At 36.8% G+C, this 22,707-nt stretch overlaps 1 protein-coding gene across 1 annotated transcript; it reads left to right on the top strand.

The window, feature by feature from the left end:
* Positions 1 to 3,361: 3,361 nt before the first annotated feature.
* On the top strand, positions 3,362 to 22,330 carry LOC144969119 (uncharacterized). Its single transcript, XM_078908189.1, has 8 exons — positions 3,362 to 3,525; positions 4,994 to 5,118; positions 9,512 to 9,746; positions 10,767 to 10,866; positions 11,843 to 11,891; positions 12,702 to 12,836; positions 19,350 to 19,521; positions 20,677 to 22,330. Exons 2-8 carry the CDS (start codon positions 5,048 to 5,050, stop codon positions 20,728 to 20,730), a joined length of 816 nt encoding a protein of 271 aa, XP_078764315.1. The 5' UTR covers positions 3,362 to 3,525; positions 4,994 to 5,047; the 3' UTR covers positions 20,731 to 22,330.
* Positions 22,331 to 22,707: the final 377 nt, after the last annotated feature.

Genomic DNA, 22,707 nt, shown 5'->3' with positions numbered 1-22,707 from the left:
ATACTGAATAGTGGTTTTGCATATTATTAATATTTTTTCTTCAGAAGCTAGCGCCGAATCGACACGAGAAACTGAAGATAAAAATGAAATGAGGAAAATGATAATGTTCCCTCTCTCGCCCATTATTAATTATTATTATTATTATTATTATTATTATTATTATTATTATTATTATTATTATTATTATTATTATTATTATTATTATTATTATTATTGTTTATTATTTATTATTATTATTATTATTATTATTATTATTATTATTATTATTTTATTATATTATATTATTATATTATTATTATTTATTATTATTATTATATATTATTATTATTATTATTATTATTATTATTATTATTATTAAAATCGTCGTCGTCGTCATCATCATCATCAGCATCATCATCATCATTAGACCACCAGAGAGGTGATTGATTCTCACTAAGAAGTAAAAACGTAAAAGGCTTTTATGAAGAAAAAAAATCAGCCCGAAAACCAACCTGCCTAGACTGGGGATCGAACCTCAGAACTCCTGATTACCAAAAAGGTCATGAATACATACTATACACAAATCGGGTCAAGACAAATATCAAGGCAGACCAACAACAACCATTCAGACCATTCACACAATAATAAACAGAAACTTGAAGCGTCTCCAAAACGATCAATAATTAAAGTCGGAAAAAAGATCTTGCAGACCTAAAGTCCATTGCACTCCAAGAATCGAGACCCAATAAAGATAACTCGTCAATAACATTAGAGAAGCTACCATGCCGAGGCGTCCCAGTGAGTTGATAAGTGATAAGTCAGTAAGTCAGTAACTGCTCCTTTATTTGTTACTACCAAACAACTTCCTAATTTCAGACTCATTCATAGCCTTCTATTAATACGACGACTGCTACTACTACTACTACTACTACTACTACTACTACTACTACTACTACTACTACTACTACTACTACTACTACTACTACTACTAGGCTACTACTACTACTACTACTACTACTACTACTACTACTACTACTACTACTACTACTACTACTACTACTACTACTACTACTACTACTACTACTACTACTACTACTACTACTTACTTCTTCTTCTTCTCTTCTTCTTTACTACTACTACTACTACTAACTACTACTACTACTAACTACTACTACTACTACTACTACTACTACTATTACTACTACTCCTCCTCCTCCTCCTCCTCCTACTACTACTACTACTACTACTACTACTACTACTACTACTACTACTACTACTGTCACGTTACTATAGAAGGAGCTAAAGTCTCAATGGGATATTAGCTTTAGGCGACCATGAGTTGTTAATTTACAAACCTGTTGCTATGCTTTCTTGTCTTGACAACGCCTCTCAGTCGTTATATGAATACTACTACTACTACTACTACTACTACTACTACTACTACTACTACTACTACTACTACTACTACTACTACTACCTATACTACTAACTACTATTTACACTATACTACTATACTACTACTTACTACTACTAATCTACTACTATACTACTACTACTACTACTACTATACTACTACTACTACTTACTACTACTACAACTACTACTACTACTATTACTACTACTACTATACTACTACTACTACTACTACTACTATACTACTACTACTATACTACTACTATACTACTACCTACTACTACTATACTACTACTACTACTACTACTACTAACTACTACTACTACTACTACTACTACTACTACTACTACTACTACTACTACTACTAATACTACTACTACTACTACTACTACTACTACTACTACTACTACTACTACTACTACTACTATACTACTACTACTACTACTACTATACTACTACTACTACTACTACTACTACTACTACTATTACTACTACTATTACTACTACTACTACTACTACTACTACTACTACTACTACTACTACTACTACTACTACTACTACTACTACTACTACTACTACTACTACTACTTTACTTTACTTTAATTTACTTTAGTAGTACAGCTGGGGTCAGGCTACTACTACTACTACTACTACTACTACTACTACTACTACTACTACTACTACTACTACTACTACTACTACTACTACTGTCACGTTACTATAGAAGGAGCTAAAGTCTCAATGGGATATTAGCTTTAGGCGACCATGAGTTGTTAATTTACAAACCTGTTGCTATGCTATCTTGTCTCTCAGTCGATATATGAATACTACTCACCATGATACAAACCCATGACAGACCGCAAAACGTCACTTGCTATTCTTCGCACAATGCAGAGTTGATTGTGTGAAAAACGTTCGGGGCCGGAAAATAGCAAGGCATAGTGCAGGTTACTGTACTGTGTAAGTCCATAAACGGGGGACCAAAAACATTGCATAAAGAAAGCAAATTTATGCAATATAGACGTCTAAGTCTGATAATAATATTTAAAAAAAGATCAATAAAGTCATACGTAGTACAGAGAAGGCAAATCTGTTACTTTTTGTCCCAATAATGTATAACACAGAGAAGGCCGAAATTGTGTTATTCAGGCCGGTTCAGAATAAACTAAATATAAAACAGGAGACCAAACACTGTGTTATAAAAATTATCAAAGGCTGGTCGGTCAGGTGACGAATTAAAAAGCGTCATTTGTCGTAATATCACATCTCCACAAAAGAGTGAAAATAAAAAGGTACCCGTTAACAAGTGAGTCGGTCAAATCTCTATCCAGATCCAAAAGGATAGTACGTAAAACAAATTTGAAAACCACGGTTGTTCTCAATATTTCTTGGGTCGTGATCGGTATAGAGTAAAGTAGTGTCCACACTATACATCTTCACGAAAAATCAGAGCAACGCTGTTTCAACATTACAGAGGAGCAATCCCGAGACGACAACAAGACAAGATTTGTTTGTGTATTGTATTGTTTTTATATGTTACTGAATAGTACGTTTTGGTTGCCAAACCTTTCGTTTTCATTTTGACATTTTCTTTATCTTTTAAAATAAAGTTATAATTTAATTTAACCAGCAGACTTCTTTAATAATTTAAAGCCATACTTTTGTGGGGACCTTTTGTAATATCATTAGTCCGATTGTGGTTGAAACTATCTTTATATTTTAATGTCATAAAACCAGTGACAACTACTACTACTACTACTACTACTACTACTACTACTACTACTACTACTACTACTACTACTACTACTACTACTACTACTATCTACTTAATAAAAGCAGTATAAATCTGGCGGTGGTGATTAAAACATTTAATTTTTATCTGAATATCACACCAACAGAAGCATGTATACTTTTTCCTCTCGTTTGTCAAAATGCGCACTTGAAAACACAATAATTGAAATCAATGCCGCAATGAAATAGTTTGATGTAGATAGGATATGGTTATGATGGTTGATGCTGATAAAAACAAAATAAAGTATTGACAACGGAAATAAAGACAAACAACGATGATGTTTCTGGTTATCCTCCAATCAAATTATCTATACAATAAACGTATTACCCAAATATAAGAAGGTAATGTAACATATCTGTTTTCGTATATTCAATTGAAGCTTATATATTCAGTTTTACATTGTTATTTATGTATTATATAAGAAGTTAGTCATCATCATTGAAATTTGTCGGTAATAGAGCTATCTTCACTAAATTGATCATTACACTCTTAGTTAATAGTATCGTTTTGATGATGTGTAATAGAGTCAGACGATAGATAGAAAAGTTGATGATGATGGCGAGTGTTGGTAGAGTGTAACTTGTAAGCCCATGAGAGTGAATGGATTCGGCGTTCCAAACTGTAACCGCGGCGGTGGTACTCAATTAAGAAAGATGGAGTCAATGAAGTAGAAAACGGTAAGGGCTGCGTGAAGCCGGTGATCGTAAAATACTAACGAAAGAGTGAAAATTGAAAGGCTTCGTATGGGAACAAAACAGACAATGGACGTTTCGGGTACAAACCCTTCGTCAGCACAGCAGTACACAAATAAACGTGGAAAAAAGGCTTTTTTTCCCACGTTTATTTGTGTACTGTTGTACGGTATTTATCTTTGTCGAGATAATATCAAATAACAACTGTAACAAAAAATAACAACTGATAAGAACAAATAACAGCTCTCATATCATCTTGTTCACTCCCCACTGGTGCCCGCATCCCATAGTTTCAGGCTCAATCTCCACTGGTGCCCACCTCTCATGTTCTCTTGTTCACTCCCCACTGTTGCAATAACAACAATAAATGAACTTCATGAGCGCTTTCCATGAACGCTTTCCATGAACAAAACATCTCAAAACGCTTTACTGATAATGAATTACGATACGAACACAGGTAGTCAAAATTAAACGTTAAAACAAAATACAAATTGCATAAATAATAGAAAACAAACAAAACAGTCGGCATGGTGGAAAATGAATTGAATAAAAGTGGGTTTTTATAGCAGATTTAAAGTTTGAGATATTCTCGATTTCTCTAATGGATTGCGATAGGGGATTCCAGAGTTTAGGGATGTCACGTGGTGGGTTAAGTTGCAAGACATTGGAACAAAAACCAAACAAACAAAAAAACAAAAGACAAACAAACAAAAAACCCCAAAACACAACAGTTAATAAATAATGATTCGCCACGTAACATTACAGCTTGTTGTTTTCTTGCAATTAAATCGCATTATCATCAAAATTGCAAACTTAAGTGTGTGAGATGATGATGATGATGATGATGATGATGATGATGATAATGATAATAATGATAATAATAATAATAATAATAATAATAATAATAATGATAATGATAACAATAACATTAATAATAATAATAATAACAATAATAATAATAATAATAATAATAATGATAATAATAATGATAAAAATAATAATAATAATAATAATAATAATAATAATAATAATAATAATGATGATGATGATGATGATGATGATGATTAATGATGATAATGATGATGACGATCTATGTATCATTCACAACTATCAATAGGAATCGTCGAACAGGACTTGAAGGAGCTAAGAGGAATCGTGGACAATCAGCAAAATGAAGGACCAGCTCCAGTCACCGTCTCGGAAAAATCTGAAAACCAAATCTCCGAAAGACTCCACCACATTGTAAGTCCTCTTTCAAGGCATGGATGTCTGAAAACTCCTCATGATTATGTTATTTTAGTTCCAGTTTCTCATAATTCCCATAATAAGATTCTTATTATGGGGAGTTAATCATATTGTCTTATATTATTTTATAGTAGGAATAGATCACTATCATGGCTGACAATAATGACGATAAACAGAAGTGTGACGTCATAAACCACCTGTTACCGAGAAGCAGACACTAGAAAGGTACTTTGGAGACAAGTGGCAGGGCCAAATGTTATTTTTGTGAGGCTATGTGGTCGTGTGGCATGGCACTCGCCTTTGGATCGGAAGGCCCTGGGTTCAAGTCTCGTTCTTGGCGGCGCATAGTTGAGGATATTTAATCACATTCTCTCTCTGTACTCAGGTGTAAAATGAGTACCTGATCGATAGCAGCGTTGTCTCTGTCGAAAAAATAATAATTGTAACATTATCGCCTAACAGATGTCACATCTCGTCTTATCTGTAAAGTGATGTTCTTGGCTCGGGAGGGACCCATGTAAAGCGCTTTCTGCACGTTTAGTGGATAAAGCGCAATAAATATAAAAGATCAGGTTATAGCTTGACTTTAATATTGAGCTTTTATATAGCGCAATATCCACTAAACGTGCTCAAAGCGCTTTACAAGGGGTCCCTGGTCAACAGCAACATTTAACATGTAAGACGGGACATGACGCCTGTTAGGCGATATTATAATTTTTCGGACAAAGACAACGCTGTTAACGGCCAGGTACTCATTTTACGCCTGAGTACGGTGAGAGAATGTGAGTAAAGAGCCTTTTCCAAGGACTCAACTATGCGCCGAGCGCGAGGCTCGAACCCAGGACCTTCCGATCCGAAAGCGAGTGTCATACCACTAGACCACATAGCCGCACAAATACGTATCATCCATCCTTATGCTCCACGAATAATTGTCAAGAGCAAACGAGACTTACCTGTGAGTTGAAGGTTGTTCTTGATTTAACCGTTGGTATCAGGAGCGTGTCATATATTGTGAATATGCTTTTGTATCAGCTTCTCACCTAAGATTAAATTGTCCATTTACTGAGAACGTATGAGAATATAAAGAAGTCAAACAGAGTCAATATTTATTGCGAGAGCGAGATAATGTAACAAATAAACGTTTCCGATACAAACTGTGATGACATATTCTTTTTAATGATTGCCACCTGAAAGAATCTTTTATTTACAATACATGAGCTAAACGCCATCGACGCCTTATTAAGGCATTGTGCAAGTGTTATATCTTTGGACAAACCTCTCTGGCTTTAGAATCAATGGTAGCATTCCGCAAAAGCCATTGAAATCATTGTTTATTTAACTTCAAATATATTTATATTTGCGCCTGTAAAGTAAGTAAACCAAAATGGTAGTGTGCACTTTCGAAACGTGAAATTGTTTCTGATAACTGATGAAAAAGGTATATTATATTTTGGATGGCTCGTCTATGCCGCTAATATGGAACGATTTCATAGCCTTTGCTCTCTTTCATTTCCAGACGGACGTTAACATTCTCAAAGACAAAGCGTCTGGACATTGCCTCTATTTTCTGTGATATTACATTTACTGTCCTCTGGCATTCTACTTTCGTCTCATTGTAATTTAAACAAGTGTATGCCTTTATGAATTTCTTTTTTTTTTCACGCCATTGCTATAACTATATTGATCTGCAATTTATGTCATTTCTGAACATTTGGAAGGGTTTTGCGTTAATCATGTGATCAAACATGTGCCTTTGAGGAAAGGTAATTTCCACGGTATCACCATCTAGGCTAGCATAATGTTTCATCATTGCTTAAGGCAGCATTTAATCTTGACCGCAAGTAATTGTATCATGAGGGTGAAATTTCTCAATTTATCCCAGAAAAACATCAGTATTTCAATAGTCGATGTAATTTACGGGTCAGATCTGATTATACTTTTGTGTTCAATGAATGCACAATAAATTGTCATTACCATTCATTGTACCAAGACGACAGGAAGAGGCAAAAGAAATTGAGCACGTCGCTCTTTAACATTATTTTAATTCAAAACTTGAGCATTTTTATAGAGCAATAACTACTAAACGTGCTCAAAGCGTTTTACAAGGGGTCCCTAGCCAACAGTAACATTAAACATGCAGGACAAGACATGACGCCTGCAACTGTCAGGCGATATTACCTTTTTTTTTTTTGGACAGAGACAACGCTGTTAACAGCCAGGTACTCATTTAACACATGAGTTCCGTGAAAATGTGAGTAAAGAGCCTTTTTCAAGGACTCAACTATGCGCCACTCCGGGACCTGAACCTTGTATCTTCCGATCCGAAGGCGAGTGTCATTCCACAAGACCTTGTAGCCGCACTGAAATTAATTTAAAAATTCCATTCCGTATTCATTAATATTCAGCTCAACGAGTGAAATGACATATATCTTATGAGCATGATATTATTTTTCCTCCATTATAATGTATCCCTCAAACTTTGTCCCTTCCCCCAGGAAAACGTGCCAATTGTGGTAGCCCCTACAGCATTGCTTCAGATTACGCCCTCCAATAAAACTTGGGCGTTCTACTCATGAAACATTAATGTTAAAATGCTTGTTTTACTTTTTTAAAAACCCAAGTTTTCTCAATAAAATTTTAAAAAAACCCAAAATAAAAAACAACAACAACAAAACCCCAGACTGATCTGAAACGCGTGCTGCTTTCAGGTGCTTTCACAAATCGACATAGCAAAGTGTGGCGGACACGAAATCATCTTCATAATTTCTTGATATCGTTGACCACGTCATGAGTTAAAATCACCTTCATAGCTCAGATTTCCGACTCACATCCTCAACATTTTGGATTATCCTGAAGACAAGGATCGAAACGTGTCAACCAGAATGGCGCTAATCCATGCAAGGAAACGGGACACGTGCCTTGCAAACATTAATGAATGAGATGTCAGAGAAATCGAAAGCAGAAGAGGAGGAAGATCCAAGAAGCATATAATATGTTCATATAATCTTCTTGGGAAGACAAGAAGCTTATAATATATTATAAGCTTCTTGGGAAGATCACAAATGTTACGCCCCTCCAAAACCACGTGGTGATGATGATGATGATGAGGATGATGATGATGATGATGATGATGATGATGATGATGATGATGATGATGATGATGATGACGACGACAACGACGACGACGACGACGATGATGATGATGATGATGAAGATGGTGATGATAGCAATAATAATAACAGAGTAGAGGAACACTGAGTGGCCATTTACCAAATGAATTGTGCTGATCAGACGGTGGAGGCATGCGGTCGGTAAAGTCTGAGGTGACAGTCCTGAGCCCGTTTTCATAAACGAGGACCAGATTTAGTAATTTACTAGTCTAGTAAATGACTTGCTAGTCTTAAAGCTAAACGGAGCAAGTGACTTAAAATCGAATTTCACGAACGCTTTTTAGTCTCGGACTCCTGGAAGTGGGCGTTGTCAAGGACGGTGATTAATTCGGCTGTTTTGTGCAGGTTAAGGAGTAATTAAGCAGTAGGCACCAGTGTAAGGTAAAGATCTGAACAAGTGTGCATGAAAGGTGCCAGACAAAGCAAGAAAGAAAAATACAAGAAAAAAAAACCATCCCAAAAAACCACGCTCTCTAGTACACGATGACATGTAAGATACTCGCCTTAAAACTTTCAACGCAAAAGATTTCCAAAGAGGAAATTAGAAACACGTCCGGTATAGATAATATTTCGTTCCTTTTCATTTAATTTTCACTTACTTTTGCAATGATGAATCAAATCACGTGATATTGACTGTCGACTGTTATAAATGATGTCTGCAATGATGTCCATGGTCGACTGTCAATTCTATATTTAGGCCAATGGAAGTTTCATTAAAATTCAAATTACCCCCCCCCCCCCCCCCCCCCCCAAAAAAAAAAAGAAAAAAAAAGATAAATTAATAACCAAAAAAAAAATAATAACAACAAACAAAAAACAAAAGAAAAATCTAAAAGAAACCAAAAAAAAAAAAAAAAAAAAAAAAAAAAGAAAGTGTGTTCTGATGCATCACATTATGTCAGTCAGTTACAACAATGCCAGCAAAATTACTTTTGTCTCCACTATAATTTCTAATAATTGTTTCTCCTTCGATTATTATTATTATTATTATAGACTAAGCGCTAGTCCGCATCCATGAAAACGGCCCCAGTCGTACGGAAACATGTGGTGGTAAATATGTGGTCGGTAGATGTCTGTGGTGACAGCCTGACGGTAAAAATACGTAGTGGCAGACTATTGGTCGAAATTTATGGTGGTAAATGATTTGTGTTCTGTATGTCATTTTGGTTTATTATTGCTTATTTGTATTACCGGATATTTCTACTCACTTTTCCATGAAGACAATCTAAGACAAAGCCAGGGAAGGAAGTCCGCTGCATCAAATTCAGCCCCAATGTTATGCCCCCTAGATATCAGCCCAGCATCGAGAATAACGAGTGGGAGGGCAAACACTGGCGCTTGACGTTTGCCTCCATGGGACAGCTAAAGGCGCTCGGCCTGGACGAGGTTAAAACGTTTACAAAACTCCCTCCACAGCCATATCATCATTGTGCACCAATGGCCAGGAAGTTTGAGGTAGATTAAATTGTCATACTTTTCTTTTTGAAATTATGTCCAATGAAAATTTTGCCCAAAGTTTTGTAGTTCTTATTAGAAAAAAAATTGGTGGTGGTGGTGGGGGGTGTAAAAAAAATCTCGTCTGGATCGAAACCGGTTCATTTGCTTGGGAGGTGGGTGCTTTACCATTGCGTTCTTGAACTCTCTGGATCCCTCATTAGTGATGGATGATGAGTGATTTTTGCAAAATGTTAAGACCTTACCACAAGTTATACTTGAGTGTTAGTCCATAACTTTACCAATAATGATGTAAGCAAAGAAATAGGGTAATTTAGAATGCAATCCATCAAAACAGACAAATCGCGGTAAAATGCATGGACGCAAAGTAGGCTAGTCGTTCGGGGCGTGCGGTCCGTGGAGCCTGCGATTTTCCCAATTAAGACGCAATAAACGTTTATTGTCTTGTTAGTAAAATTTGGTGAGAACTATTCATAAAAATGGCTGGCTAAAAACAATAAGAAAGAGTGAGTGGCGTTAATTTAATTTTATCTAGAGAGAAAACTAAGTTGACGTAACTCGGATCTTTGTTATTGTTTTTTTATTTCTTAGATCCATTTTTATGTGTAATTCTCACTAAACTGCATTATAACCCGACAAGACTATAAACAATCAAGGTTACACATAGTTTTGTGTGTTGGTTCATTAAATTTTCCGGATAGCTATGTTGAGTTTTTTAGCCAAGCGCACACCATCTATACTATGTAACGTTAAACAATATAAAATAGCTGCTCACTACTCTCTAGAAAGGTCAATCTCACAATATTATTAATAAATCACTGCTGGGTCAAGACAAAAACCGCGCTTAGTGAATTAAAACCCGGTCTTTTGATGTCGGAGTCAAGTGCTCTATTAAATGAGTTAAAGTGAAAAAATAAAAATAACCTTAAAATAATGCTCCGAATAGATAACCAGAATAGCCGATTTTATATAATATAGTTAGTTATACATTGAAACATTGAATTTGTGAATTGTATTTAGGCATCCTATGGACCCCTGGCTCGCATAGAGACAAAGAAGCCCAAGGAAAAAGGTCGTGGACACAGGTATTACGCTGGCAAAAAGGATTCCACATTGCCCTGTAAGTGCTTGTACTTGTAGTTGTAGACGATGGCGGTGGAGGTGGCGATCTAAGTTTTGAAGAATTAATGAATGAGAATGATGAGAATGGTGAGGATGATGGTGGTGTTGATAGTAGTAGTAGTGATGATAAAAAGGCTGCTCTTGGTTGTAATAATTATGATGATGGAGACCATGTCAGTGATGACGATGGGATACTTCTACTGCTATTACTGCCGCTGATGAAGATGATGGTGATTATGATGATGATGCTGATGCAGTTTATTATTATTATTATTATTATTATTATTATTATTATTATTATTATTATTATTATTATTAATGATGATAATAATAAATAATAATAATAATAATAATAATAATAATAATAATAATAATAACAATAATAATAATAATAATAATAATAATAATAATAATAATATAATTTTACTACTACTACTAACTACTACTACTACTACTACTACTACTACTACTACTACTACTACTACTACTACTACTACTACTACTACTACTACTACTACTACTACTACACTACTACTACTACTACTACTACTACTACTACTACTACTACTACTACTATAATAATAAAATAATAATAATAATTGTAATAATAATGATAAAAATAATAATAATAATAATAATAATAATAATAATAATAATAATAATAATAATGATGATGATGATGATGATGATGATAATGATGATGATGATGATAATAATATAGATTTATATAATTAAACAAACAAACGGAACCTTTGTTCATTTGATTTCGACATCAAAACATATACGTACAGTTAGAGAAGGGGTCTCTTAAAGCATTGTTGTAACTATGTCCTCATTATTGTTTCTATGGTAAACTCTTAGACCATCACAATATCACCACAACAACGAAAGTGAGAACGATTTTGCGTTCATTTGCGTTTCACAATTTGATAAGATGACCGAATGATTTAATCGCATTCCTTTCTTAACCACAGCCATCACCAAGAACAAACTGCCCAAGATAACAGCATCTGACGACCCTTTGTAAGAATCTCTCTCTCTCTCTCTGCCCTGCTCTCTATCTGGCCCCATCTCTCTCTCTCTCCCCCTCCCCCCCCCCCCCCCCATTCTGGTTAATTACAGCACGGCAGTGATTTAGACAAGAAGAGTCTTTATGTTATTCTATTTTTCATCCATATTATCGTACAGGAACAAGTTATTACCAGCACTGTCTTAATTTAAACATACTTTTTGTATGACCTCCAAAACCCTCCAAAAATGAATTGATACTAAAAGCCTAAAACTGACTTCGATTAGTGCAATAACAAACAGGGCCTGATTTTACACTGATTTTTGTTTTTAAAAACAATGTCAATGTGATCGACAAAATGAAAGTACTTTGTCGTTTTGGCTTGACAGTCAATCAGAATTGTTCAATACTTCACACACACACACACACACACACACACACACACACACACAGACACGCACACACACACACATTTAAGTGTCGTTTATGTTGGAGATTAAATTTTATTTATTAAAAAAATATACTTACATTCTATCTATTCTACCCTCATGTACGATTTTTATGGCTTTGCTTGCACCTGCTATATATTTTATGAATATATAATTATATCTTACGCTTATTTTGTTTAAATTAGCTTCGTATTTTCATTAATTAGTTTATTTTGTATAAATTAGCTTCGTATTTTCATTAATTAGTTCACGACAATGTATAAATCCGTGTTAATATAACGATGAATGATGTGTATCATTATGATAATTTCCACTAAGGATCAATCAAGTATATCTTATCTTATCTTAAATAATATACTCTTCATGCCACACAAGTTCATTGCCGAGACATTTGTTGACGGGACAAAAGCAAGAGGATTTGCCCTACATCCCCAAGTCAGCCATTAGGATACATTGGAGTGAGCATGTCGCTAACAATGTGGATCTCATTTGTGACTGGCTTGCTAAAACGTGAGTGCAATAAAAATATTTACATTTGCATTTTGTCACATTTTTCTCGATTCTCTAGTCGCTTAAATTAAAGAATGAGGGAATGTCACTATTCTTATGACATTAAGATAGAAAGATATTTCCAACCGCATTTGGACTAATAATATTACAAAGGTCCCCACAAAAGTATAGCTTTAACTTAGTAAACAAGTCTGCTGATTAAATTAAAGGAAGTGGCTATTCAGTATCAGATACTGAATAGTGCTTTGCCACTATTCAGTATCCATAAGGAACTCTTTTTTATAGAGAGAGTGAAAAGTGTGACAATCTCGGTTGAACTGCTGACCTACTTCCAGATTGAACAAGTGCAGTAAATGACAGCCCGATTTAAAGTTGTAAAAATATTTTGATCGAAATTTTTAAATTTCTGCTATCGTGCAATTAACATAGTTCAAAATATCAAAATAAGAGAGGCAGTCAAATACATTTTTTAATGTCTGAATAGACATGATTAAATGTCTCTAAAAGTTCAGTGACACCATGGCAAGGTGGATATAAGCTGTTTGACTCTGAGCTTAAGGTTCCAGAGTTCAAATCCCGGTAAGGGTAACTTTTTTTTTTTTTCCCAATATTTTTTTAAAATTCCTTCTGTCTATTTATATTTTTAAAACTTTTGTTTTAATAATTTTATTTGCTTGAAATATACTTTAAAGTTGATAATATACTATTGTTCTTTTATTATTATTATTATTATTATTATTATTATTATTATTATTATTATTATTATTATTATTATTATTATTATTATTATTATTATTATTATTATTATTATTATTATTATTATTATTATTATTATTATTATTATATTATTATTATTATTATTATTATTATTATTATTATTATTATTATTATTATTATTATTATTATTATTATTATTATATTACTTACTTACTATATATTATTATCGTTTGTTGTTGTTGGTTTTTCGGCGGGTTTTGGCGGGTTTCGTAAAAAAAGTAATTGCTTCATTCTCGTCTGGTACCCAACTCCCATAGTTCGGCTTCATTTCCCACTGGTATCCATCTTCCATAGTCCCAGGTTCATTTCCACTGATTTCCTCTTTTCACAGTCCCAGGTTCACTCCCAACCGGTGTGCACTTCCCTGAGTCCCGGTTCATTGCCCAATGGTGCCCACTTCCCATAACTTTTGACAATTTCGGTAGGTTTCGAAATAAAAGTACATTCTGAGCTCACTGTCCACTGGTATCAGCCTCTCGCAGTCCCGGGTTCAATCCTCATCGGTGTCCAAATCCCAGATTCACTCCCCACTGCTGCCTGCTTCCCATAACTTTATCGGCTTTTGGCGGGTTTCGTAAAAAAGTAATTCCCCTCCCCCTTGGTATTGCTTTTTTACAAAATCCAGAGTCCCAGGTTCAATTCCTACAAGTGTACACTTCCCTGATTCTCAGGATCACTCCCACTGTTGCCTACTTCAATAACTTTGTCGGATATTGCCAGGTTTAGTCGGGTTTTGTAAAAAAGTAATTGCTTTTATGTGAAACTCGCTGAAACCCGCCGAAAACCAGAGTCTCAGGTTCACTCCCCACTGGTGTACACTTCCCTGAGTCTCAGGTTCACTCCCCACTGTTGCCTACTTCCCATAACTTTCTCGGATATTGCCAGGTTTTCGTCGGTTTCGTAAAAAAGTAATTGCTTTTATGTGAAACTCGCTGAAATCCACCGAAAACCAGAGTCTCAGGTTCACTCCCCACTGGTGTATATTTCCATGAATCTCAGGTTCACTCCCCACTGTTGTCTACTTCCAACAACTTTGTCGGATATTGCCAGGTTTCGTCGGGTTTCGTAAAAAAGTAATTGCTTTTATGTGAAACTCGCTGAAATCCGCAGAAAACAAGAGTCTCAGGTTCACTGCCCAGTGGTGTACACTTCCATGAATCTCAGGTTCACTCCCCATTGTTGTCTACTTTCAAAATCTGTCAGATATTGCCGGGTTTCGTAAAAAAATAATTGCTTTTATATGAAACTCGCTGAAATCTGTCGAAAACCATAGTCTCAGGTTCACTCCCCACTGATGTACACTTCCCTTAGTCTCAGGTTCACTCCCCATTATTTGCCTACTTTCCATAACTTTGCCCGATTTTGTTGGGAGATGGCGCATTTTGTAAACAAAAAGTAATTGCTTTTTTTTTTTCAAAACCCGCCGAAACCCAGTCACAGGTTCACTCCCCACTGGTGTACACTTCCCCGAATCTCAGGTTCACTCTCCACTGTTGCCTACTACCCATAACTTTCTCGGATATTGCCAGGTTTTGTCGGGTTTCGTAAAAAAGTAATTGCGTCTTTATGAAACTAGCTGAATCCCACCGAAAACCATAGTCTCAGGTTCACTCCCCACTGATGTACACTTCACTGAGTCTCAGGTTCACTCCCCACGCTTTGCCTACTTTCCACAATTTTGCCGCATATTGTCGGGTTTCTTAAAAAAGTAATCCCCCCCCCCCCCCCCCCCCTATTTTGTTATTGCTTTTTTACAAAACCCAGAGTCCCAGGTTCACTCCCCACTGGTGTACACTTCCCTGAATCTCAGGTTCATCCCCTCCTCCCCCCCCCCCCCCCCCCCCCTACACACACACACGCTGCTGCCTACCTCCCATAACTTTGTCGGATATTGCCAGGTGCCGTCGGGTTTCGTAAAAAAGTAATTGCTTTTTATTACGAAACTCGCCGAAACCCAGTCCCAGGTTCACTCCCCACTGGTGTACACTTCTCTGAGTCCCATATTCACTCCCACAGCTGCACTCTTCCCATAACTTTGTCAGGTTTCGGAAAAAAAAACACCGTATTATAGTGCAAAACCACTATTCAGTGTCAGATACTGAATAGTGCAAAACCGCTATTCAGTATCTGATACTGAATAGTGCAAAACCACTATTCAGTATCAGATACTGAATAGTGCAAAACCACTATTCAGTATCAGATACTGAATAGTGCTAGCCTAAATTAAATTCTATCCTTATTTAAAAAAAAAAGAAAATGTGAAAATAAAAAATAAAGGTTTGACAATTAAATGTACCCATTTGGTAACACGTAAAGACAATACAATCCACACAAACAAATCTTGTCTTGTTGTTGTCTCAGGTTTGCTCTTTCGTTTCTTGTAGCGGTGTTGGTCTGTCTTCTCGTGAAGAAGATGTGTAGTAGGGGTACTTCGTCACTCTTGCCTGATCACAATCCAGATTGAGATCAACCGTGCTTCTCAAACATACGTACTTAACACATAAGACTTATCACTATCCGTTTGTGTCTAGATAGAGATTTGACCAAACAAGTTTCAAGGCACCAAATATTATCAGGGTGCTACGTAATACTGGAAACGACGACGGTTATGGAAAGATGGCAGCAGTGGGGAGTGAACCAGGGGCTTCGGAAAGTGTACACCAGTGGGGAGTGAACCTGGGACTATGGGAGGAGGATATCAGAGAGAAATGAACCTGGGACTATGGGAGACAGGTACCAGTGGGAATTGAAGCCGGACTATGGGAGGTGGGCACCCGGGATATAGTAGGAGAGCACCAAAGGAGAATGAACCTGGGACTACGAGAGGTAGATAGCAATGGAGAGTGAAACCGGGAGTATGTTAGGTGGACACCAGTGGGGAGTGAACACAGAAAAATACTTCCCCCCCCCCCCCCGAAAATTACCGAAACCGTCTAAATTTACGAGAAGTGGAGTGATCCAGGGACTCGGGTAAGTGGACACCGATGGGGAGTGAACCTGGGATTATAGATGGAGGATATCGGAGGGAAATGAACCTGGGACTATGGGAGATGCTTACCAGTGGGAATTGAAGTCAGTACGATGGGAGGTGGGCACCAAAGGTAAATGGTACTGAGATTATAGGAAGTGGGCACCAATGGGAAAAGAACCTGGGACTACTAAATGTAGGTACTACTGGAGAGTGAAGCCGGGAATGTGGGATTTGGACACTAGAGGCGAGCGAACCCAGAAGGTTACTCCGTTTTTCCCCCGAGAGCTCCCGTAATCCCAGATTCGTATGTACTTCTCATAATCCCAACGGTGCCCACCTTCCATATTCCTGGCTTCCGTCCCCACTGGTATCCACCTCCAATAGTCCTATGTTTATTCTCCCCTGGTATCCACATCTCTGCGTCCTGGTCTCGTTCCACACAATGTGTCCACTTCCCATGGCCCCAGGTTCGCGCCTCTCTGGTTTCAACCTCAGATAATCTCGGGTTCACTCTCCACAGAATGAATCTTCTTTCCGGTAGTTTCCGACTGGTATCTATCTCCAATTGTCTCAGGTTAATTTCCCTCTGATGACCTCCTTCCAATGTCCAAGGCTCACTCCTCAGTTGTGTCCACTTCCCTGAGTCTCTGGTTCACTCCCCACTACTGCCCACTTCCCATTACTTCGGACGGTTTCGGTAGCTTTAGGGAAAATGAAGTACCCTTCTGGGTTCACTCCCCATTGGTGTCCACCTCCCATATTCCCGGCTTCATCCTCTACTGGTATCTGCCTCTCGTCCCAGGTTGATTCTTCATTGATGCCCACCTCCTATATTTTTAGGATCATTCTTCTCTAGTGCCCAACTCTCACGTCCGGCTTCAAGTCCCATTGGTACCCGTCTCCCAAAGTCCGAGGTTCATTTCGCTCTGACATCTTCCCATAGTCCCATGTTCACTGCCCACTGGTTTACACTTCCCGGAGTCCATGATTCACTCTACACCGCTGCCCACTCCCCATAACTTTGGTCAGTTTCGTCGGGTTTTGTAAAAAAAACAACAACCCGTTTTGAGTGTTGGTGCGTTAAATCCGGCTGGCGGATGTTATGAGCATTTTACCTCAGCGCACATCATCAATAAACAATCTTCTTCCCGGTCGTTTCCCCACTGGTATCCATCTCCCATATTCCAAGTTTCATTTCCCTCTGATATCCTCCTCCCATAGTCCCGGGTTCACTCCCCACACTGGTGTAAACTTCCAATAGTCCCTAGTTCACCCCCCACTGCTGCCAACTTTTCATCACCGTTGTCGTTTCCAGTATTACGTAACACCCTATTATCATACTACTAACTCTTTTTTTAATGGATCTGTGGTACTACGACACGCATCTCTTTTTATTTGTCACCGAACATGTAATAAAATCGGCCAGCATTGAATATTTTTTATAACACAGTTTTGGCCTTCTCTACCCATAAGAACAGACTGCCTTCTCTGTTCTATGATTTTATCGGACTGAAATTGCATAGATCGGCCTTCTCTGTGTTATATGACTTTTTTTTTTTGGTCACCCCTTTGCGGAATTAAGTCCAGATTGGCCTTTTCTATACTATGATTTGGTGGTCACTCATTCGAACGTCCGATTCACATAATAGAGTAGTAACCTGCACTATGCCTTGCTATTTTCCGACCCCAAACGTTACTCACGCAACCAAGCCTGCATTGTGCGATCAAGAATAGCAAGTGACGATTTGCGGCCTGCTATGGGTTTATACTATGTCATGTTGAGTAATTTTCATTGGACGACAGAGGGGGGGGGGGGGGGGGGGGGGGGGGGGTTGTCAACACAAGATAGTTTTTAGGGGGTTTACTGCGCTTGCAACACATGTAGGTCATATCAGCGCCAGCAAAAAGGAAGAAAATTGCATGGTAAAAACATTTTAGGTGTAGTCTACAATTAAAAGGACATGAGGAAAAAGTAAGACAAAGGTGACACGGTTCAAATAGGGAAAAGATGTAGAGTGCAAGAGCACCCTATCAGTGTACTTAGTCTGAGATCACCTAAAAGTCTCACCCAGACACCAGCACAAGATCCCACGAAGAGGAATACACTGAAATGTTTACAAATCATGTGTTTAAAATAAATAATAACAGTACATAAGAGAGAGATGATTTACAAGGGAAAAAAATCATCTCCCAAAACATTAACTATACATTCGATTGTTTCCCGCCCTACCAAGGACTCCGGTCAGGGTCAGGACAAAACCAAGTAATCTCATTCGAAGACAAGGTTAGAAAGCAATTGGAAAACACATACAGGGGGATAGAAGAGACAGCAACTAGCTCCCCGCCCACTATGGGAGGTCGGGAACCCCACCCAGCGCCTTAAGTTAGTTTCCCATTAGACTTAAGGTCGTTCTACAGTAAAGTGACAGGAAACACAAATGGTTCGAATATTGAAACATTATGATAATAATAAACATGCTACTGTCTTGTTGCCTCAATAATAAAAGGGGAATGATTCACTTAACAATATTTAGAATTTGATTACCAAACAGAAGTTATAGAGTCATTTATTATTGTTATTGTGATAGAGAATATTTTGTGTTGGTTTGGGTTCCTCTCCATCCATTTCTATTGAATCCACACAAAAATTTCAGACTCTTAAATAATTGGTGTTTCACTGTTAAAATAAGTGGATTTCAAAGAGATTGGTGAATCATTATAGTATAGTATTTGTGATATAAAATATTTCCATCCGAAATTCCCAGGTTTGGTCCCATCCTATTTACTGTCAACGAAGGCGAACAACGTCTAATCATTGTGTACATGAACATCAAGTCCGCTTACGTCACGGTTAATGCGGGGATCCCTCCAAAACTCATGACAGTGACTTGGTGTGATCCTAAGTTTTACAACTATGGGCATTACAACATGTATAAGGTAAAGACTTGACATGTCGCAATCATTGCCAGATTTAATTAATGATTACTACTCTATCACCAACCAAAATTTGTACAAAGTGACACACAAGAGAGCAGGCACTAGTGTAAGATAGAGAGATATGAAAAGACAAAGCTGGGGATCGAATCTCAGAACTTCTGAATACCGGTCAGACGTGCTATCGGCTGATTTTTGTGATGCTAATTAAAAAAAAAAATTGTTGCATTTTTTGTTTTTTGTTTGTTTGTTTGTTGCTTTAGGTCTCTTCCAACACAATTGAGGTTATATGAGAGACCGCTGAAACAAAAAAACAAGCAATCTAACAAAAATAGTACAAATGTAAATCAAAATCATAACCTAAAGATATCATAAGCTAAATTATAAATAACCAAGAACAAACAGGCAGAAGATTTACAGAAAAAAAATATCCCCTGTCAAAAATACAATCACAAACCAAAGAAGCAGGATAAGCTAGTAAAGAGAAGAAGAAACGACATCACTATCGGATCGTACACCCATGCGAACATCATAGGTATATGATTCAAGGGTGATGCTCCCATCCAACCACCCGCACATTTTTCTTTTTGCTTTGGCACAGATTAATACACATTTTTCAAGATCTTTATCTAATTGTTCAGGAGTTTTGGGGCCGACCCTGATGCGTTTGTATTAACCAAGGAACTTATAAATGATCTCAAGCATTAGTCACTCGGACAAGGAGGAGAAAGTTGGCTGGGGTGGAAATGAAACCCGCGGCATGTGTAGGGGATCCAGTAGAACTAACAATAATCATTAGTTTGAACAAATTGCAACATTTTTTAAAATATTTTTTTTTTACATTAATGATATCTATATATGTACCTGGATAACATGGGATACTTAAAGTCTAGAGCTCTGGATGTATCGGAAGTTTGTGAAAAATGATCATTCATAATTTATATAGCCAATTTGAGACAATAAATTACCAATAATAAAGAGGAAAATACCCAAAATACCCGACCTCGTCATTTATTGTTATGAGAGAAAAGCACTGACGGGATTCAGGCCTCTGTTTCTGTTTCTTGTTTTGTTTTTTAATCCTGACACTATTGTCCCAATCACATAATTATCACTATAATTATTTTATACAAATGCTTCCATTCTTCACATCCACAGAATTACAAACTAAGCACAGACCCAATATGGCTGAAGGGGATGGAAGATGATTAGATGAGAAATCGGACGCAAAAACAAAGTCTAATATATTGTCGGGTTTTTGATAACAAAATCATTGTCAGTCAGTACTGAAATATATAGGTTGGATATTCTAACGCCAAATTGGGGAGGGGTGAGGTTAGCGTGGTGGAGGAGAGATAACAGCTTTGCTTTGGGGGATAGAAGTAGAGAGAGATAGTTAAGAGGACATGTAAAATAACTTTAATCGGCCCACAATAAGTAGTTACCGCAAAAAAAACAAAACAACAATTTATAAATATATAAAACTGGTTTTCTTACTATATTAATAAAGTATATATACCCTTTTTAAATTTTGAAAAATCCATTCATAAAAAAGAAAATGAGAGTAAATTCACTTTTTAAGAACTTCGAATTTTTTTGCTTGCCAATTGATGTAAGAAAATGCTCCAACTTTGACGTCATGTAACTAAACACCAAACAGATATGTCATACTTGTGAAATACATTTTTAAAGCACAGTGACTAGATAAATAAAAGGTAACAAGATTTGAACCAGACATAATTTTTTCCCAAATCTACAGTCGGCTGAAATTCCTGAAAAACACTCGTGAAAGTAAATGTTTTGGCCTTCAGCAGGACGAAATAGCGCATTCCATGTACAAAATGAATGCAATGATCATACAAAATGACATGTAATGCACGTCAACGGGTAAAGAGTACTCCGGGAAAGAGGTCCAATTTTTTTCAGACATTTTCTTCAAATGGTCTTTGCGAAATAAAGAGGTGAATATCAGGCAACACGGAGTTTTGTGCATTGGCAGAAAAATAGCTGTATTTACGAGCAAAATGCATAAAAGATTAATTACATTGCGAAATAATGCAGATAAAAGAAAAATATCACACCTGCTGAATTAAAAAAAAATCATCTTAACTTTTGTTACAGTTACAGACAATATTACCTTCTGAAAATTGAACATGAAATCATGAATGATAAGCACAATGTTCAAACAAACGGCATAATCAATCTCTTAAGAAACGCATATCATCATGTTTTTACTCCTGCCACGCATGTTTTAACGTCCATGCTGTTCTCTGGACTTGTTTGAGAATTATAATTTAGTTTTGCCTTGGCCCTCTCTGGGATCCTTAACCGGGTGCAGTAAAATGTATTATTCCTTTTATGGAGGACGATTTTTCCATTGTAAATCGTCTCTTTGTATGTTATTATGGGTATCGATATATCCACCGGCATTAGATAGAGTGCCTCCCTCCTTCACACCACCGTGCACTTGTGCCGAGCAGGCGTGTCTTTTATGGCCTCAACACCTTACCACCCCAAAGTCGTTTAGCGCCTTATGGTCTATGTCACGTGATTGTATCCTCGTTTCTGTGTAACTGAATGAACAGTATAATTGTTTACAACCCTTTAGACAGGATACTAGTATGAAATAAAGTACTTTCCGCCACATCCTAAAGACCAAGCCACCCATTTATTTTTTATTAACTCCCTTTGCTTGAGGGAGGAGTATTGTACAAACTGGGATATCGCAAATATCATCAAAACCAAAACTGAAAAAAAAGCAACAAAAAAAAAAAAAAAAAAAAAAAAAAACCTTCAAAAACAAACAACACAACATTCATCTTAGTCTTGCAGCCAAATCATGAATTCAACCATATCCCCAAAAAAAGCGTCCGACAATTTATTTTTTGGCATTTTATCAAAGTTGAACATCTAGATTAAATATCTGAATAGTGCTGCCGTGAGCATATAGAGAAATTACGTCACAAAGTCAGGAAAATGTCATTTTAAAAAAATCCCCCCAAATCATTTTATCTTATACAAAATGAAAGATTTAGTCAAATTAAATGCAAAAATATTTCAATTTTTTAAATTGACCGAATAGTTGACAAATTTTTAGCAAAATAAATATCCAAAAGGTCGTCTCGTAAAATGACCCAAATGTTGCCGTGTTTGGTATCAAATTAAAAGTCTTGACAAGACCAATACAGA

The sequence above is a fragment of the Berghia stephanieae genome, chromosome 1, assembly GCF_034508935.2.
Source record: "Berghia stephanieae isolate SIO BIC M18660-M18661 chromosome 1, UCSD_Bste_1.3, whole genome shotgun sequence".
NCBI classification, from domain to species: domain Eukaryota; kingdom Metazoa; phylum Mollusca; class Gastropoda; order Nudibranchia; family Aeolidiidae; genus Berghia; species Berghia stephanieae.
This window is presented reverse-complemented; position numbering and strand designations above follow the sequence as displayed.

Coding starts and splice junctions, on each gene's coding strand:
- LOC144969119 (XM_078908189.1), top strand. CDS start 5,048: ATGAAGGACCAGCTCCAGTCACCGTCTCGGAAAAATCTGAAAACCAAA. Junction 5,119..9,511: donor CCGAAAGACTCCACCACATT/GTAAGTCCTCTT, acceptor TTTTCCATGAAG/ACAATCTAAGACAAAGCCAG. Junction 19,522..20,676: donor GGCATTACAACATGTATAAG/GTAAAGACTTGA, acceptor TCACATCCACAG/AATTACAAACTAAGCACAGA.